The 15364-nt window shown below is 40.2% G+C and overlaps 1 protein-coding gene across 2 annotated transcripts in view; it reads right to left on the bottom strand.

Annotated features, from left to right (window-relative positions):
* LOC104986540 (acyl-coenzyme A synthetase ACSM2B, mitochondrial-like) overlaps positions 1 to 15364 on the bottom strand; it is a 49233-nt gene that overhangs the window by 14367 nt on the left and 19502 nt on the right. Inside the window, exons 9-13 of one of the 2 annotated variants that reach the window (XM_010837139.1) lie at positions 14129 to 14209; positions 12889 to 12990; positions 11281 to 11408; positions 11059 to 11158; positions 9942 to 10061 (exon numbers count right to left, since the gene is read on the bottom strand). In XM_010837139.1, coding sequence (XP_010835441.1) covers positions 9942 to 10061; positions 11059 to 11158; positions 11281 to 11408; positions 12889 to 12990; positions 14129 to 14209 — 531 coding nt within the window. The remainder of the gene's footprint in view (positions 1 to 9941; positions 10062 to 11058; positions 11159 to 11280; positions 11409 to 12888; positions 12991 to 14128; positions 14210 to 15364) is intronic. The other variant, XM_010837140.1, reaches the window with a different exon arrangement.

Here is a 15364-nt window from a genome sequence, read left to right as displayed (position 1 = left end):
ACTTTGTTTTGTTTTTTTAATATTGTATTTTTGAGAGTCTAACCTCTACTCTAGATTTTTAATCTTTGCCTTTTGGCATTTGTTATCAATTTTGTACCTTTAAGAACCCAGTCTTCAGTACCCATTTTTACTTGGGAGTGTGATTACTGGCTTGATTGCTCTCTCCATGGGTCGCCTCCACCTCCTTCCTCCCCATTCTCTTCTCTACCCAACTCTGTGAATCTCTTTGTGTGTTCCAGAATGTGGAGAACACTTAGGGAACTGATTACTGGCTGGATCTGTCTCTCTCCTTTTGATTCCCCCTTTTTCTCCTCCTGGTCACCTCTATCTCCCTTCTCCCTCTTCTCTTCTCCATGTAACTCTGAATCTCTCCAGTGTCCCTCACTGTGGAGAAACTTTTCATCATTAACCTAGATGTTTTATCATCGGTGCTGTATAGATGGAGAAGTCTTGAGGCTACTGTAAGAATAAGACTGAAATCCAGAGGCAGGAGGTTTAAGTTCAAAACCTGAGACCACCAGAGAACTTCTGACTCCAGGGAACATTAATTGATAAGAGCTCATCCAAAAGCCTCCATACTTACACTGAAACCAAGCACCATCCAACAGCCAACAAGTTCCAGAGCAAGACATACCACACAAATTCTCCAGCAACCCAGGAGCATAGACCTGAGCTTCAATATACAGGCTGCCCAAAGTCACACCAAACCCACTGACATGTCAAAACTCACTACTGGACACTTCATTGCACTCCAGAGAGAAGAAATCCAGCTCCACCCACCAGAACACCGACACAAGCTTCCCTAACCAGGAAACCTTGACAAGCCACCTGTCCAACCCCACCCACAATGAGGAACCTCCACAATAAAGAGGAACCACAAACTGCCAGAATATGGAAAGCCCCCCACCCCCAAACACAGCAATATAAACAAGATGAAAAGGCAGAGAAATACTCAGCAGGTAAAGGAACAGGATAAATGTCCACCAAACCAAACAAAAGAGGAAGAGATAGGGAATCTACCTGAAAAAGAATTCAGAATAATGGTAGTGAAAATGATCCAAAATCTTGAAAACAAAAATGGAGTTACAGATAAATAGCCTGGAGACAAGGATTGAGAAGATGCAAGAAATGTTTAACAAGGACCTAGAAGGAATAAAAAAGAGTCAATATATAATGAATAATGCAATAAATGAGATAAAAAACACTCTGGAGGGAACCAACAGTAGAATAACAGAGGCAGATAGGATAAGTGAGGTAGAAGATAGAATGGTAGAAATAAATGAGCAGAGAGGAAAAAATAAAAAAGAATTAAAAGAAATGAGGATCACCTCAGAGGCCTCTGGGACAATGTTAAATGCCTCAACATTCGAATCATAGGAGTCCCAGAAGAAGAAGACACAAAGAAAGACCATGAGAAAATACTTGAGGAGATAATAGTTGAAAACTTCCCTCAAATGGGGAAGGAAACAATCACCCAAGTCCAAGAAACCCAGAGACTCCCAAACAGGATAAACCCAAGGCAAAACACCCCAAAACACATATTAATCAAATTAACAAAGATCAAACACAAATAACAAATATTAAAAGCAGCAAGAGAAAAACAACAAATAACACACAAGGGGATTCCCATAAGGATAACAGCTGATCTTTCAATAGAATCTCTTCAGGCCAGAAGGGAATGGCAGGACATACTTAAAGTGATGAAAGATAAAAACCTACAATCCAGATTATTGTACCCATCAAGGATTTCATTCAAATATGAAGGAGAAATCAAAAGCTTTACAGACAAGCAAAAGCTGAGAGAATTCAACACCATCAAACCAGCTCTCCAACAAATGCTAAAGGATCTTCTCTAGACAGGAAAGGGTATACAAACTCAAACCCAAAACAAAAAAGCAAACAGCAACGGGATCATACTTATCAGTAATTACCTTAAATGTAAATGGGTTGAATGCCCCAACTAAAAGACAAAGACTGGCTGAATGGATACAAAAACAAGACCCCTACATATGTTGCCTACAAGAGACCCACCTCGAAACAAAGGGCACATACAGACTGAAAGTGAAGGACTGGAAAAAGATATTCCACGCAAATAGAGACCAAAAAAAAGCAGGAGCAGCAATATTCATATCAGATAAAATAGACTTTAAAATAAAGGCTGTGAAAAGAGACAAAGAAGGACACTACCTAATGATCAAAGGATCAATCCAAGAAGAAGATATAACAATTATAAATATATATACCCCCAACATAGGAGCACCATGATATGTAAGGCAAATGCTTACAAGTATGAAAGGGGAAATTAACAACAACACAATAATAGTGGGAGACTTTCATACCCCACTCACACCTTTGGATATATCAACTAAACAGAAAATTAACAAGGAAACACAAACTTTAAATGATACAATAGACCAGTTAGACCTAACTGATATCTATAGGACATTTCAGAGAAGGAAATAGCAACCCACTCCCGTATTCTTGCCTAGAGAATCCTGTGGACAGAGGAGCCTGGTAGGCTGCTGTCCATAGGGTCGCATAGAGTTGGACACAACTGAAGCGACTTAGCGTGCAAGCATGCATTGGAGAAGCAAATGGCAACCCAGTCCAGTATTCTTGCTTGGAGAATCCCAGGGATGGTGGAACTTGGTGGGCTGCTGCCTATGTGGTCACACAGTCAGACACGACTAAAGTGACTTAGCAGCAGCAGCAGCATAGGACATTTCACTCCAAAACAATAAATTTCACCTCTTTCTCAAGTGCACATGAAACCTTCTCCAGGATAGATCACATCCTGGGCCATAAATCTAGCCTTGGTAAATTCAAAAACATTGAAATCATTCCAAGCATCTTTTCTGACCACAGTGCAGTAAGAATAGATGTCAATTACAGGAGAAAAACTATTAAAAATTTCAACATATGGAGGCTGAACAACAAGCTGCTGAATAACCAACAAATCACAGAAGAAATAAAAAAAGAAATCAAAATATGCATAGAAATGAATGAAAATGAAAACACAACAACCCAAAACCTATGGGACACTAAAAGTGACGCTAAAGGAAAGGTTCATAGCAATACAGGCTTACCTCAAGAAACAAGAAAAAAGTCAAATAAATAACCTAACTCTACACCTAAAGCAATTAGAAAAGGAAGAAATGAAGAACCCCAGGGTTAGTTCAGTTCAGTTCATTCGCTCAGTCGTGTCCAACTCTTTGCGACTTCACGAACCACAATACTCAAGGCATCCCTGTCCATCACCAACTCCCAGAGTCCACCCAAACCCATGTCCATTGTATCAGTGATGCCATCCAACCATCTCATCCTCTGTCGTCCCTTTCTCCTCCTGCCCTCAATCTTTCCCATCATCGGGGTCTTTTAAAATGAGTCAGCTCTCTGCATCAAGTGGCCAAAGTATTGGAGTTTCAGCTTCAACATCAGTCCCTCCAATGAACACCCAGGAATGATTTCCTTTTGGATGGACTGGTTGGATTAGTAGAAGGAAAGAAATCTTAAAATTAGGGCAGAAATAAATGCAAAAGAAACAAAAGAGACCATAGCAAAAATCAACAAAGCTAAAAGCTGGTTCCTTGAGAAGATAAATAAAATTGACAAACCATTAGCCAGACTCATCAAGAAACAGAGAAGAATGAAATCAACAAAATTAGAAATGAAAATTGGGAGATCACAACAGACAACACAGAAATACATAGGATCATAAGAGACTACTATCAGCAACTATATGCCAATAAAATGCACAACTTGGAAGAAATGGACAAATTCTTAGAAAAGTACAACTTTCCAAAACTGAATGAAGAAGAAATAGAAAATCATAACAGACACATCACAAGCACAGAAATTGAAACTGTAATCAGAAATCTTTCAGCAAACAAAAGCCCAGGACCAAACAGCTTCACAGCTGAATTCCACCAAAAATTTAGAGAAGGGCTAACACCTATCCTACTCAAACTCTTCCAGGAAATTGCAGAGGAAGATAAACTTCCAAACTCAGTCTATGAGGCCACCATCACCCTAACACCAAAACCAGACAAAGATGCCACAAAAATAGAAAACTACAGGCCAATATCACTGATGAACATAGATGCAAAAATCCTTAACAAAATTCTAGCAAACAGAATCCAACAACATTTTAAAAAGATCATACATCATGTCCAAGTGGGCTTTATCCCAGGGATGCAAGGATTCTTCAATATCCACAAATCAATCAACACAGTACACCACACTAACAAATTGAAAGATAAAAACCATATGATTATCTCAATTGATGCAGAGAAAGCCTTTGACAAAATTCAATATCCATTTATGATTAAAAAACAACAACAACAACAACAACCCGGAAAGCAGGAATAGAAGGAACTTACCTCAACATAATAAAAGCTATATATGACAAAACCACAGCAAACATTATCCTCAATGGTGAAAAATTGAAAGCATTTCCCCTAAAGCCAGGAATAAGACAAGGGTGCCCACTCTCACTACTACTATTCAACATAGTTTTGGAAGTTTTGGCCACAGCAATCAGAGCAGAAAAAGAAATAAAAGGAATCCAGATTGGAAAAGAAGAAGTAAAACTTTCACTATTTGCAGATGACATGATCCTCTACATAGAAAACCCTAAAGACTCCACCAGAAAATTACTAGAGCTAATCAATGAATATAGTAAAGTTGCAGGATATAAAATTAACACACAGAAATCCCTTCCATTTATACACTAACAATGAGAAAACAGAAAGAGAAATTAAGGAAACAATCCCATTCACCATTGCAATGAAAAGAATAAAATACTTAGGAATATATCTACCTAAAGAAACAAAAGACCTATATATAGAAACTATAAAACACTGGTGAAAGAAAACAAGACACAAATAGATGGAGAAATATATCATGTTCATGGATTGGAAGAATCAATATAATGAAAATGAGTATACTACCCAAAGCAATCTATAGATTCAATACAATCCCTATCAAGCTACCAGCAGTATTTTTCACAGAACTAGAAAAATAATTTCAAAATTTGTATGGAAATACAAAAAACCTTGAATAGCCAAAGCAATCTTGAGAAAGAAGAATGGAACTGGAGAAATCAACCTGCCTGACTTCAGGCTCTACTACAAAGTTACAGTCATCAAGACAGTATGGTACTGGCACAAAGACAGAAATATAGATCAATGGAACAAAGTAGAAAGCCCAGAGATAAATCCACGCACCTATGGACACCTTATCTACGACAAAGGAGGCAAGAATATACAATGGAGAAAAGACTATCTCTTTAACAAGTGGTGCTGGGAAAACTGGTCAAGCACTTGTAAAAGAATGAAACTAAAACACTTTCTAACACCATACACACAAATAAACTCAAAATGGATTAAAGATATAAACATAAGACCAGAAACTATAAAACTCCTAGAGGAAAACATAGGCAAAACACTCTCCGACATACACCACAGCAGGATCCTCTCTGACCCACCTCCCAGAATATTGGAAGTAAAAGCAAAAATAAACAAGTGGGACCTAATTAAACTTAAAAGCTTTTGCACAACAAAGGAAACTATAAGCAAGGTGAAAAGACAGACTTCAGAATGGGAGAAAATAATAGCAAATGAAGCAACTGACAAAGAATTAATCTCAAAAATATACAAGCAATTCCTGCAGCTCAATTCTAGAAAAATAAACGACCCAATCAAAAAATGGGCCAAAGAACTAAACAGACATTTCTCCAAAGAAGACATACAGATGGCTAACAACACATGAAAAGATGCTCAACCTCACTTATTATCAGAGAAATGCAAATCAAAACCACAGTGAGGTACCATTTCATGCCAGTCAGAATGGCTGCTATCTAAAAGTATACAAACAATAAATGCTGGATAGGGTGTGGAGATCTTCTTACACTGTTGGTGGGAATGCAAACTAGTACAGCCACTATGGAGAACAGTGTGGAGATTCCTTAAAAAACTGGAAATAGAACTGTCATACGACCTAGCAATCCCACTGCTGGACATACACACAGAGGAAACCAGAATTGAAAGAGAACATGTACCCCAATGCTCATCGCAGCACTGTTTATAATAGCCAGGACATGGAAGCACCCTAGATGTCCATCAGCAGACAATGGATAAGAAAGCTGTGGTACATATACACAATGGAGTATTACTCAGCCATTAAAAAGAATACATTTGAATCAGTTCTAATGAGGTAGATGAAACTGGAGCCTATTATACAGAGTGAAGTAAGCCAGAAAGAAAAACATCAATACAGTATACTAACACATATATATGGAGTTTAGAAAGATGGTAAGAATAACCCTATATGTGAGACAGCAAAAGAGACACAGATGTATAGAACAGTCTTTTAAACTCTGTGAGAGAGGGAGAGGGTGGGATGATTTGGGAGAATGGCATTGAAACATGTATATTATCATATGTGTAATGGATCGCCAGTTCAGGTTCAATGCATGGGACAGGGTGCTCGGGGCTGGTGCACTGGGATGACCCAGAGGGATGGGATGGGGAGGGAGGTGGGAGGGGGTTTCAGGATGAGGAACACATGTACACCCATGGCTGATTCATGGCAACATATGGCAAAACCACTACAATATTGTAAAGTAATTAGCCTCCAATTGAAATGAATAAATTTATAAAAATAAATAAATCCATATGTTATCAAGTTCATAGAAACTGAGGCTCATTTGAAATGATATGTCATCATCAAATATTTGGTGACAATCTTCTACCAGACCTGGTCCAAATATCTTGGGAAAGCTTTCTTATCAGATGTCACAACTCAGCCAACGAAAAGACACTATACTTTGAACTTTCAGTTTCTCCCCTGGATACTCTGTTTACTATAGCCTTGCCAACTTCCCTTTCTTCTCTTCAAAAGAGACCTCCTTTCCTTACACATGGCTTGCCATAGTTCAAGACTCTGAATTTCAATCTTTGCTGCTGTCAAATAAACCCATTTTTGCTGGACAGTCTGGGGTAAAAAATGGGAAAAAGTAGAGATCTCTTCAAGAAAACCAGAGATGCCAAGGGAACATTTCTTGCCAGGGTTGACAAAATAAAGGACAGAAACAATATGGACCTAACAGAAGCAGAAGATATTAAGAAGAGGTGGCAAGAATACACAGAAGAACTATACAATAAAGATCTTCATGACCCAGATAGCCATGATGGTGTGATCACTCACCTAGAGCCAGAAATCCTGGAGTGTGAAGTCAAGTGGCCTTAGGAAGCATTAGTACAAACAAAGCTAGTCGAGGTGATGGAATTCCAGCCGAGCTATTTCAAATCTTAAAAGATGATGCTGTGAAAAGGCTGCACTCAATATTCCAGCAAATCAACACCTCAGCAGTAGCCACAGGACTGGAAAAGATCAGTTTTCATTCCAATCCCAAAGAAGGGCAATGCCAAGAAATGGTCAAACTATCACATGATTGCTCTTATTTCTCATGCCAGGAGGGTAATGCTCAAAAGCCTTCAAGCTAGGCTTCAGCAGTACGTGAGCTGAGATGTTCCAGACGTATAAGTTAGGTTTAGTAAGGGCAGAAGAACCAGAGGTCAAATTGGCAACATCTGTTGGATCATAGAAAAAGCAAGAGAATTCTGGAAAAAATCTACTTCTGCTTCATTAACTACACTAAAGACTTCGACTGTGTAGATCACAACAAACTCGAAAATCCTTAAAGAGACAGGAATACCAGACCACCCAACCTGCCTCCTGAGAAACCTGAATGTGGGTCAAGAAGCAACAGTTAGAACTGGACATGGAACAATGGACTGGTTCAAAATTGGGAAAGGAGTATGACAAGGCTGTGTATTGTCACCCTGTTTATTTCACTTATATGCAAAGTACATCATGTGAAATGCTGAGCTGGATGAAGCTCAAGCTGGAATCAAGATTGCCAGGAGAAATACCAATAATCTCAGATATGCAGATGACACCACCATAATGGCAGAAAGCAAAGAGGAACTAAGAGCCTCTTGATGAAGGTGGAAGAGGAGAGTGAAAAAGCTGGCTTAAAACTCAACATTCAAAAAACAAAGATCATGGTATCTGGTCCCATCACTTCAGGGCAAATAGATGGAGGAAAAATGGAAACAGTAAGAGACTTTATTTACTTGGGCTCCAAAATCACTGCAGGTGGGGACCGCAGCCATGAAATTAAAAAAACACTTGCTCCTTGGAAGAAAAGCTATAACAAACTTAGCCAGTGTCTTAAAAAGCAGAGACATCACTTTGCCGACAAAGGTCCATATAGTCAAAGCTATGATTTTTCCAGTAGTCATGTATGGATGTGAGAGTTGGACCATAAAGAAGGCTGAGTGAGTAAAAATTGAGGCTTTTGAATCGTGGTGCTAGAGAAGACTCTTGAGAGTCCCTTGGACAGCAAGGAGATCAAACCAGTCAATCCTAAAGGAAATAAATACTGAATATCCATTGGAAGGATTGATGCTGAAGCTAAAGTTCCAATACTTTGCCCACTTGATGTGAAGACTCATTGGACTCATTGGAAAAGACCCTGATTCTGGGAAAGATTGAAGGCAATGGAGAAGGGGATATCAGAGGATGAGGTGGTTGGATGGCATCACTGACTTGATGGACATGAGTTCGAGCAAACTCTGGGAGATGGTGAAGGACAGGGAAGGCTGGTGTGCTGCAGTCCATGGGATCATAAAGAGTCGGACATGGCTGAGCAAATGAACAACAACAGCAAACACCTCTCTCTTCCCTTCTGTTTCCTTCCCCTTGTGTTGATCCCAAAGCACTCCCTAATAAACCTCGGCATGTTAAGTTCCTTCCCAGAGTTTGCCTCTCAGAAAACCCACCCATGATAATTAGCCTGTGTTGACAAAGCATCATTAAAAATCTGGGTTACCTAAGTATCTGACATGTGTAAAGCTTACCACTTAAAAAGTATAGTGTGTGTGTGTGTGTGTGTCTACCCCAGACACAAAAATGTGTTTTTCATTTCCTCCAGCAAGCTTCTATCTTGTACCCACCTCCAAAACCTGGGATATCCATTTCTACATCAATCTCCATGCCTTAGTTTCTTGCCCCAGTGTAAAAATAGCTGAAAACAGGGAGAGTGTTTTTATGTTATTTGTTATTGTTCTATGTTATTTACCTTTTCTGGTAAGAGCAGTTCCTTTTTATTGTGGTGAGCTCACTGAGTCCGTGTCAGGGGTGTAGGGCAGCCCTCTCTCCCATCCTTCTTGTACTTGCTCAGGTCTGATTACATAACTCAGAACTGGCAAATCAGAGTGCCCATTCCTCTGGTTACAAAGATTGGTTTAATCATGGGTACATAACCTAAACTGGTTCAATGAGAATGAACTTGAAGACTTTTGCTGGTGCCTTTGAGGGAAAAGATGCTTTTTTTTTTTTATTGAGATTATCTAAGCTGCTAAAACTGTTTTTTTGGAGCTCCTGGGGACTATCTCACAGGGAGCACAATTCAAGAAATGAAGCCAATACAGAAAGAAGGAGAGTTAAGGGATGAAAAAAGACATCCCTGACCACACCATCTGAATGTTTGGTATCAGTCACAACAAAGCTTCCCCAACCTTGGACTTTACAACTGTGTGAGCAATACACTTCAGATTGAATTTCTGTCACTTGCAAATGAGAGAGTCTTGAATAATATAGCAAGACCTCAATGCCAAGAGGGGGGATGCGGGCCAGATATTGGCTAGAACTTGTTTCCATGGGAGAATCTGAGTTTCAGTTCAGAGTGAATTAAGGGCCAATTTTCAGGCATCTAGGCAGTTACTGGATTGTCCTTTTGGATTTTCTTGGTCATAATCAGGCAGAACTTTAGAGTAAAGGCTTGGTCCTCACCCTGAAAAAGAGAACTACAAGAGAAAAACCATATCTCCATCCCTGAGTAAAGGGGGAAGGACATGGGAATCCAGAGGTCTTACCTTCCTCGGGTACTTGTATGGTGCTGTCACCAGCTTCACATGCTGCTGCAGCTCCTTGGTGAGCTCGTCTGGGTCACGGGACAGAAAGTGTGGGGCCAAGACCACAAATGCCTTCACTACCTGCAGCAAGGATGAGGGCCCAGAGAAAGATCAGAGTGCATTGTCATGCCCTGGGATAATCAGTGTCAAGACTTCCACCACCGCCACCACCTTTATATCCCCTCATTTGCACCTCCAGATATCTGGGGCTAGGGAAAAGTAGGACCTGGGGACAATCATGGCCAAGATTCCAACTTTCTCTCAAGTTGTTTATTGATGAGCAGGTAGGACTGTAGATTGAGACCAGGATTACCTCATATCCCAGGGACAATAGAGTGTGATGGGAAAAAGTTAGTTAGAAGAGAGGAAAATAAAGGCTGGGAACAATAAACCTAAAAGATTTGTTTAACCTCTCCAAGCTAGTTTGCCAACCTATAAAATAGAGATCCAACTTCCATATTTAATTCATGGGAAATAAAAGGAAATCATATACAGTATGGCTTAGCTCAGTGCTTGGCACCCAGGGTTTTGAGCCTATGATATTTCCCACACCTGCCAGGTGTATGATATTTTCAATTTTCACCCTGGACATCAACCCACGTCTTTCCACCTTAAATTTTCCTTCACATACACAAGCTCTTCTAGATTTCATCTGGGCTTATTTCATTAACCTTGGCATTACAGGGGCCTTTCTTCCTCTCTTCCTCTCACTAAAAACCACATGCCTCAAAGACTCTATCTTGGCTTAAATTCCTCCTCTGTTCTAGTCAGGGAATAGATTCTGATTCAAATGCCAAACAGGATAGAATATCTGCAGCCCCAAAAGACAGACTTTGTGTAGTACTTATTACAGGTCAGACTTTGTTTCAAGCACATTACAAATATTAACACATTTAATCCTCACAACAGCTTTGCATCTTGCATATGGTTAAACTGAGACAGAAAGGCTAAATAACTTGTCCAGGGACACACAGCTAGTAAGCAGCAGGGCTAAGGTTTGGGCCCAGACTGTCTAGCCCCAGAGTTCATACTCTTAACTACCATCTGTACACCCCCCAGGCCACAGTTCCCCCATCACCTCTCCTCGAATGGGATCCGGGCTGCTTACTACAGCTGTCTCAACCACAGCAGGGTGCTCCATTAGTGCATTCTCCACTTCTGACGGCCCAATCCGGTACCTGTAGAAAAACCTGTCTTTCAGAGAAGACTGGACACTCAACCTCTAGCTCAGCTCAGAAGTCTAGAATCAGACAGAATAAAGAACTGGATTACCCTTTTCTTGCCCAGAAACCAAGCTTACCCACTGGAGTTAATGATATCATCTGTTCTTCCCATGAATCGGAAATATCCATCTTGATCCTTGATTGCCCGGTCTCCCAGGACCCAAAAATCCCCTCTGATGTTGGATTCTGTCTTCTCAAGATTGTCCTGGTGACCACAGAAAGACAGTCATTATGCCTGCAAAGCCTAAATCCTTTGCCCTGGGCCTGCCATCACCAGATGTGCAGATTGTTCACTTTACAACTTGAATTACTACACATGGTAGAACTTCCCTGAATAGGTGGAATTGGCACTTCCCCTTTTATTTATTCCACCCAGAGTCTCTCACTTACTCCTCTGGGGTCCAGTTTGATGGATAATATTAATGAATCCATTCGCCCATGCTCTCGGGCCTTTCCCCCATTGGATTCAACCTTTCCTTTACTGGTCAGCCTAACCCCTGCTCCACCCCATGACACTGTTCAAGGGCATCATGATTTATGAGACATTTTTCTTGGGTCCAGATTGTTAGATATGAAAGTTCTAGAGATACACCAGCAAGCTGTTTGAGGCTTGGGTCAATGTGCATATTTCTGTAATGGCTGAACCCCTCTGTTCAACTGAAGTGCCTGTTTATAAGCACAGAGAATGATTGAGGTTTGCCCCTTGTCAGAGGATCTCTATCTCTATATTTTGTTCAAGAGTAGGGGTGTGAGCTTTAGAGTAGATGCTCCATCTCTGGGTTAAAAGGTGGCATAAGGAATTCATACCCTAGCTCCTTCATTTGGAAGTTAGGGGTATTGAAGATCTGAAAAAGCAAGAGGAATCTGAGGAAACTGAGGTGTGAGAGAGGAAACGGAGGTATGAGAGATCAGTAACTTGCCCAAGATCACACAGCAATTAGTAGAGCAGGATTTTAAACTCAAGTAATTTGGGTCCAAGGACTCAAGGGGTAATTGAAAGGATTAAACAAGTTTAAAGCATATAAACTGCTTTAGGAGAGTGCTTACCATGTGGTAAGCTTACAATAAATGGCAGCAACTGTAACTATTGGATTATTTACTTTATTCTTTAATCATCTTGGTGTCAGAGGTCCCAGCCCATTGTTCACTGTGGTGGACTTGAATGAGTCTTGTAAACTCTGACTTTACCATTCTCACCCATAGAGTGGGGCAGTTGGATCTGAGGGTCACCTATTTTTAATATTCCAAGATCTGAAGATAGGAATGCTTTTAACTTATGGTGAAGTCTTAGTGTAAAGCATCTTGCATGGCTCTAGAGGAGATCAGTGGCATAGAGCAGGGGCATGGTACTTGAGAGAGGGGGCAGTACTGCCCTTGGAAGAATGCTGCTCTATATAATTCAGGAGCAATAAACTTTCTGTCGTAAAACAGCTCTTGGAAGTGGAAAAGGGTTACTGTGAGAAAGACAATTAATCAACTGGAATCTTAACCATAGGCTAAGAAAAGCAGGAGTGAATAACCAGGCTTTTTGCAAGGCAAAGTGCCCGTTCCTAGACACTTTTTTCCTTTGTCCCTTTGTCCCTATTTCTTACCAATGCTTCTTGGGAGGTGGGAACTCCCCTCATGCCTCTCAGAACCCACTATTTCCACTAGGATACAGAGGGGGATGAGTAAGCTTTCCTCACCACATAGCCAGAAAAGATGCCTATAGGTCTGATGGGTTTGACTCGAATGCCCACATCTCCTTCTGTGCCAGGTGGCAGGACATTGCCCTTGTCATCTATTACCTGCAGAAAGAAGCAGATTGGAAGAATGGTCTGCATAACAGTAGACAGCTTGAATGGCAACATGAAAGAGCTGATCAAATAGAAGATCATCTTATTCTAGTGGTGACTGAAAAGAGTTGGAAACCAAGAGAAGCCAAGAGCTTTAAGTCCAAATTTTTAATCCATTTGTCTGAAATGGTTTAGGTGCAACCCCTTAGTGAGACTGGACCAGATGATCTTGGGAAGATACTTGTAGTTTTAGGAATTCGTGAAGTATAATAGCACCCTATTATTTTTGAGGCTCACAGACTTGGACATCAGATAGATTAAAGTTCAAATTATGACTCTGATACTTTATTAGTTGACTTTGTGTTACCTAAGTTCTATGTCTCAGTGTCTTCATCTGTGAAACAGAGATAATAATAGCTTATTTCACCAAATTATGTGAGAATTAATTAATATACTAAAAATCAGTCTTCATAAATGATTATCATAGATATAAGGGATCAGGTAATTACACATAACACTGACTAGAATGTAAATTGTTATACTTTAAATACATATGCTTATATATATATATATATAAACATAGACACATATAGATAAGTTCTATATCTTGGAATTTAGCCCAAAGAAATAATAAGGAATAGGAGCAAAATTTTAGCTATGGCATATTCATTGTAGTGTTGATTTACTGGTGAAAATTTTAGAAATCATCTATTAACTAACAAAAGGCATAAAGAGTGGTGGAACCATACTATCTATTGCTATGTAGTAATTAAAAATTCTGCTGTAGATAGGTATTAATTGACCTGAAAAGATGGCCACCCAAGATTACACAGTGATAAAATTAAGTTACAGAATTGTATGTCAAAATTCACCCCATTTTTGTTTTAAAATGTGTATATTTATATAATTAACTAGCTAACCAATTTTCCATTAACTAGCTAACCAATTTTCCACCTATTCAAAGTGGTTTTTCCTGGATGATTAGAATATGAATAACTTCCTTTCTCCCCCATCCGTCCCTCCTCCTACCCTCCTTTTTAAATATTATTTTAATATCTTTATTATTTTTGTACAATGTAATAAGTAAATTGCTGAAAAAAAAAATATATATATATATATGTACCCTCACTCCTTAATACCCCTAACAAACCTGCACATCATAATGGGGAATTGCAGTTCCCAGGTACCCAGGTTTGATTTTCATTGTCTTGGAAACTCTGCAAGTGAGTCCCTGTGGAAAGTAGTAGACAGATTGGTAAAAAAGATTCAACAGAGCAGGTCCTGACACAGTCCTGTAGTTGGTTCATGTTTGGTAGCTCCCTCTCTCCTTTTTGCCTGGCTTGTTCCCTTTTCCTGGAACCTCCATCCTAGAGGCTTCACTAAAGTATTTGAAAAGCTTCTGATTGACCTTGCCCCAGGGAAGAGGAACTAACAACTCATAATTAAAGCATTGCAATCTCTTTAGAGGGGCCAAACTTTAATAAGGGACTATGGATACCAAAAGTCCTTTAATACAGTGTGGGATTAAATTCTCTCCCATAAGAAGGAGAGTGCTGTTTGAATCCTGAGATGAATTCTCCTATGGAGATCTTGGTGTCCAAAGGAGCATCCCTAGACATGGTCTCCTGTGAATGGCTAGAAGCCCAGCTGTAATTCCATTGTCCTCACCCACACTTGCAATGTTCTTCCACATCACAGTGCTGCCATGAGCCCTCTCAGGAACTCTAATGGGTCAGGGGACCAATTAACTATAAAAGGATGTGGATAGAAGAGTATAGAGGAGGAGGCAATAAGTACTGAGAGTCAAAGTAAGAACGCTGGGGAAAAGAGTTGGGGGGAGTATTCCCCAGGTTGTTTTGATAACATGAGTCCACATTGTGCTCAGTTCAGTTCAGTTCAGTTGCTCAGTCGTGTCTGGCTCTTTGCGACCCCATGAATTGCAGCACGCCAGCTCCCAGAGTTCACTCAGACTCACGTCCATCGAGTTGTGATGGACTCTAGCCATCTCATCCTCTGTCGTCCCCTTCTCCTCCTGCCCCCAATCCCTCCCAGCATCAGAGTCTTTTCCAATGAGTCAACTCTTCGCATGAGGTGGCCAAAGTACTGGAGTTTCAGCTTTAGCATCATTCCTTCCAAAGAACACCCAGGACTGATCTCCTTTAGAATGGACTGGTTGGATCTTCTTGCAGTCCAAGGGACTCTCAGGAGTCTTCTCCAACACCACAGTTCAAAAGCATCAATTCTTCGGCACTCAGCTTTCTTCACAGTCCAACTCTCACATGCATACATGACTACTGGAAAAACCATAGCCTTGACTAGATGGACCTTTGTTGGCAAAGTAATGTCTCTGCTCTTCAATATGCTATCTAGGTTGGTCATAGCTTTC

The sequence above is a fragment of the Bison bison genome, unplaced genomic scaffold (assembly GCF_000754665.1).
Source record: "Bison bison bison isolate TAMUID 2011002044 unplaced genomic scaffold, Bison_UMD1.0 scf7180017864072, whole genome shotgun sequence".
Lineage (NCBI taxonomy): Eukaryota > Metazoa > Chordata > Mammalia > Artiodactyla > Bovidae > Bison > Bison bison.
The sequence above is the reverse complement of the archived record's forward strand: the minus strand, read 5'-3'. Positions and strand labels throughout refer to the sequence as shown.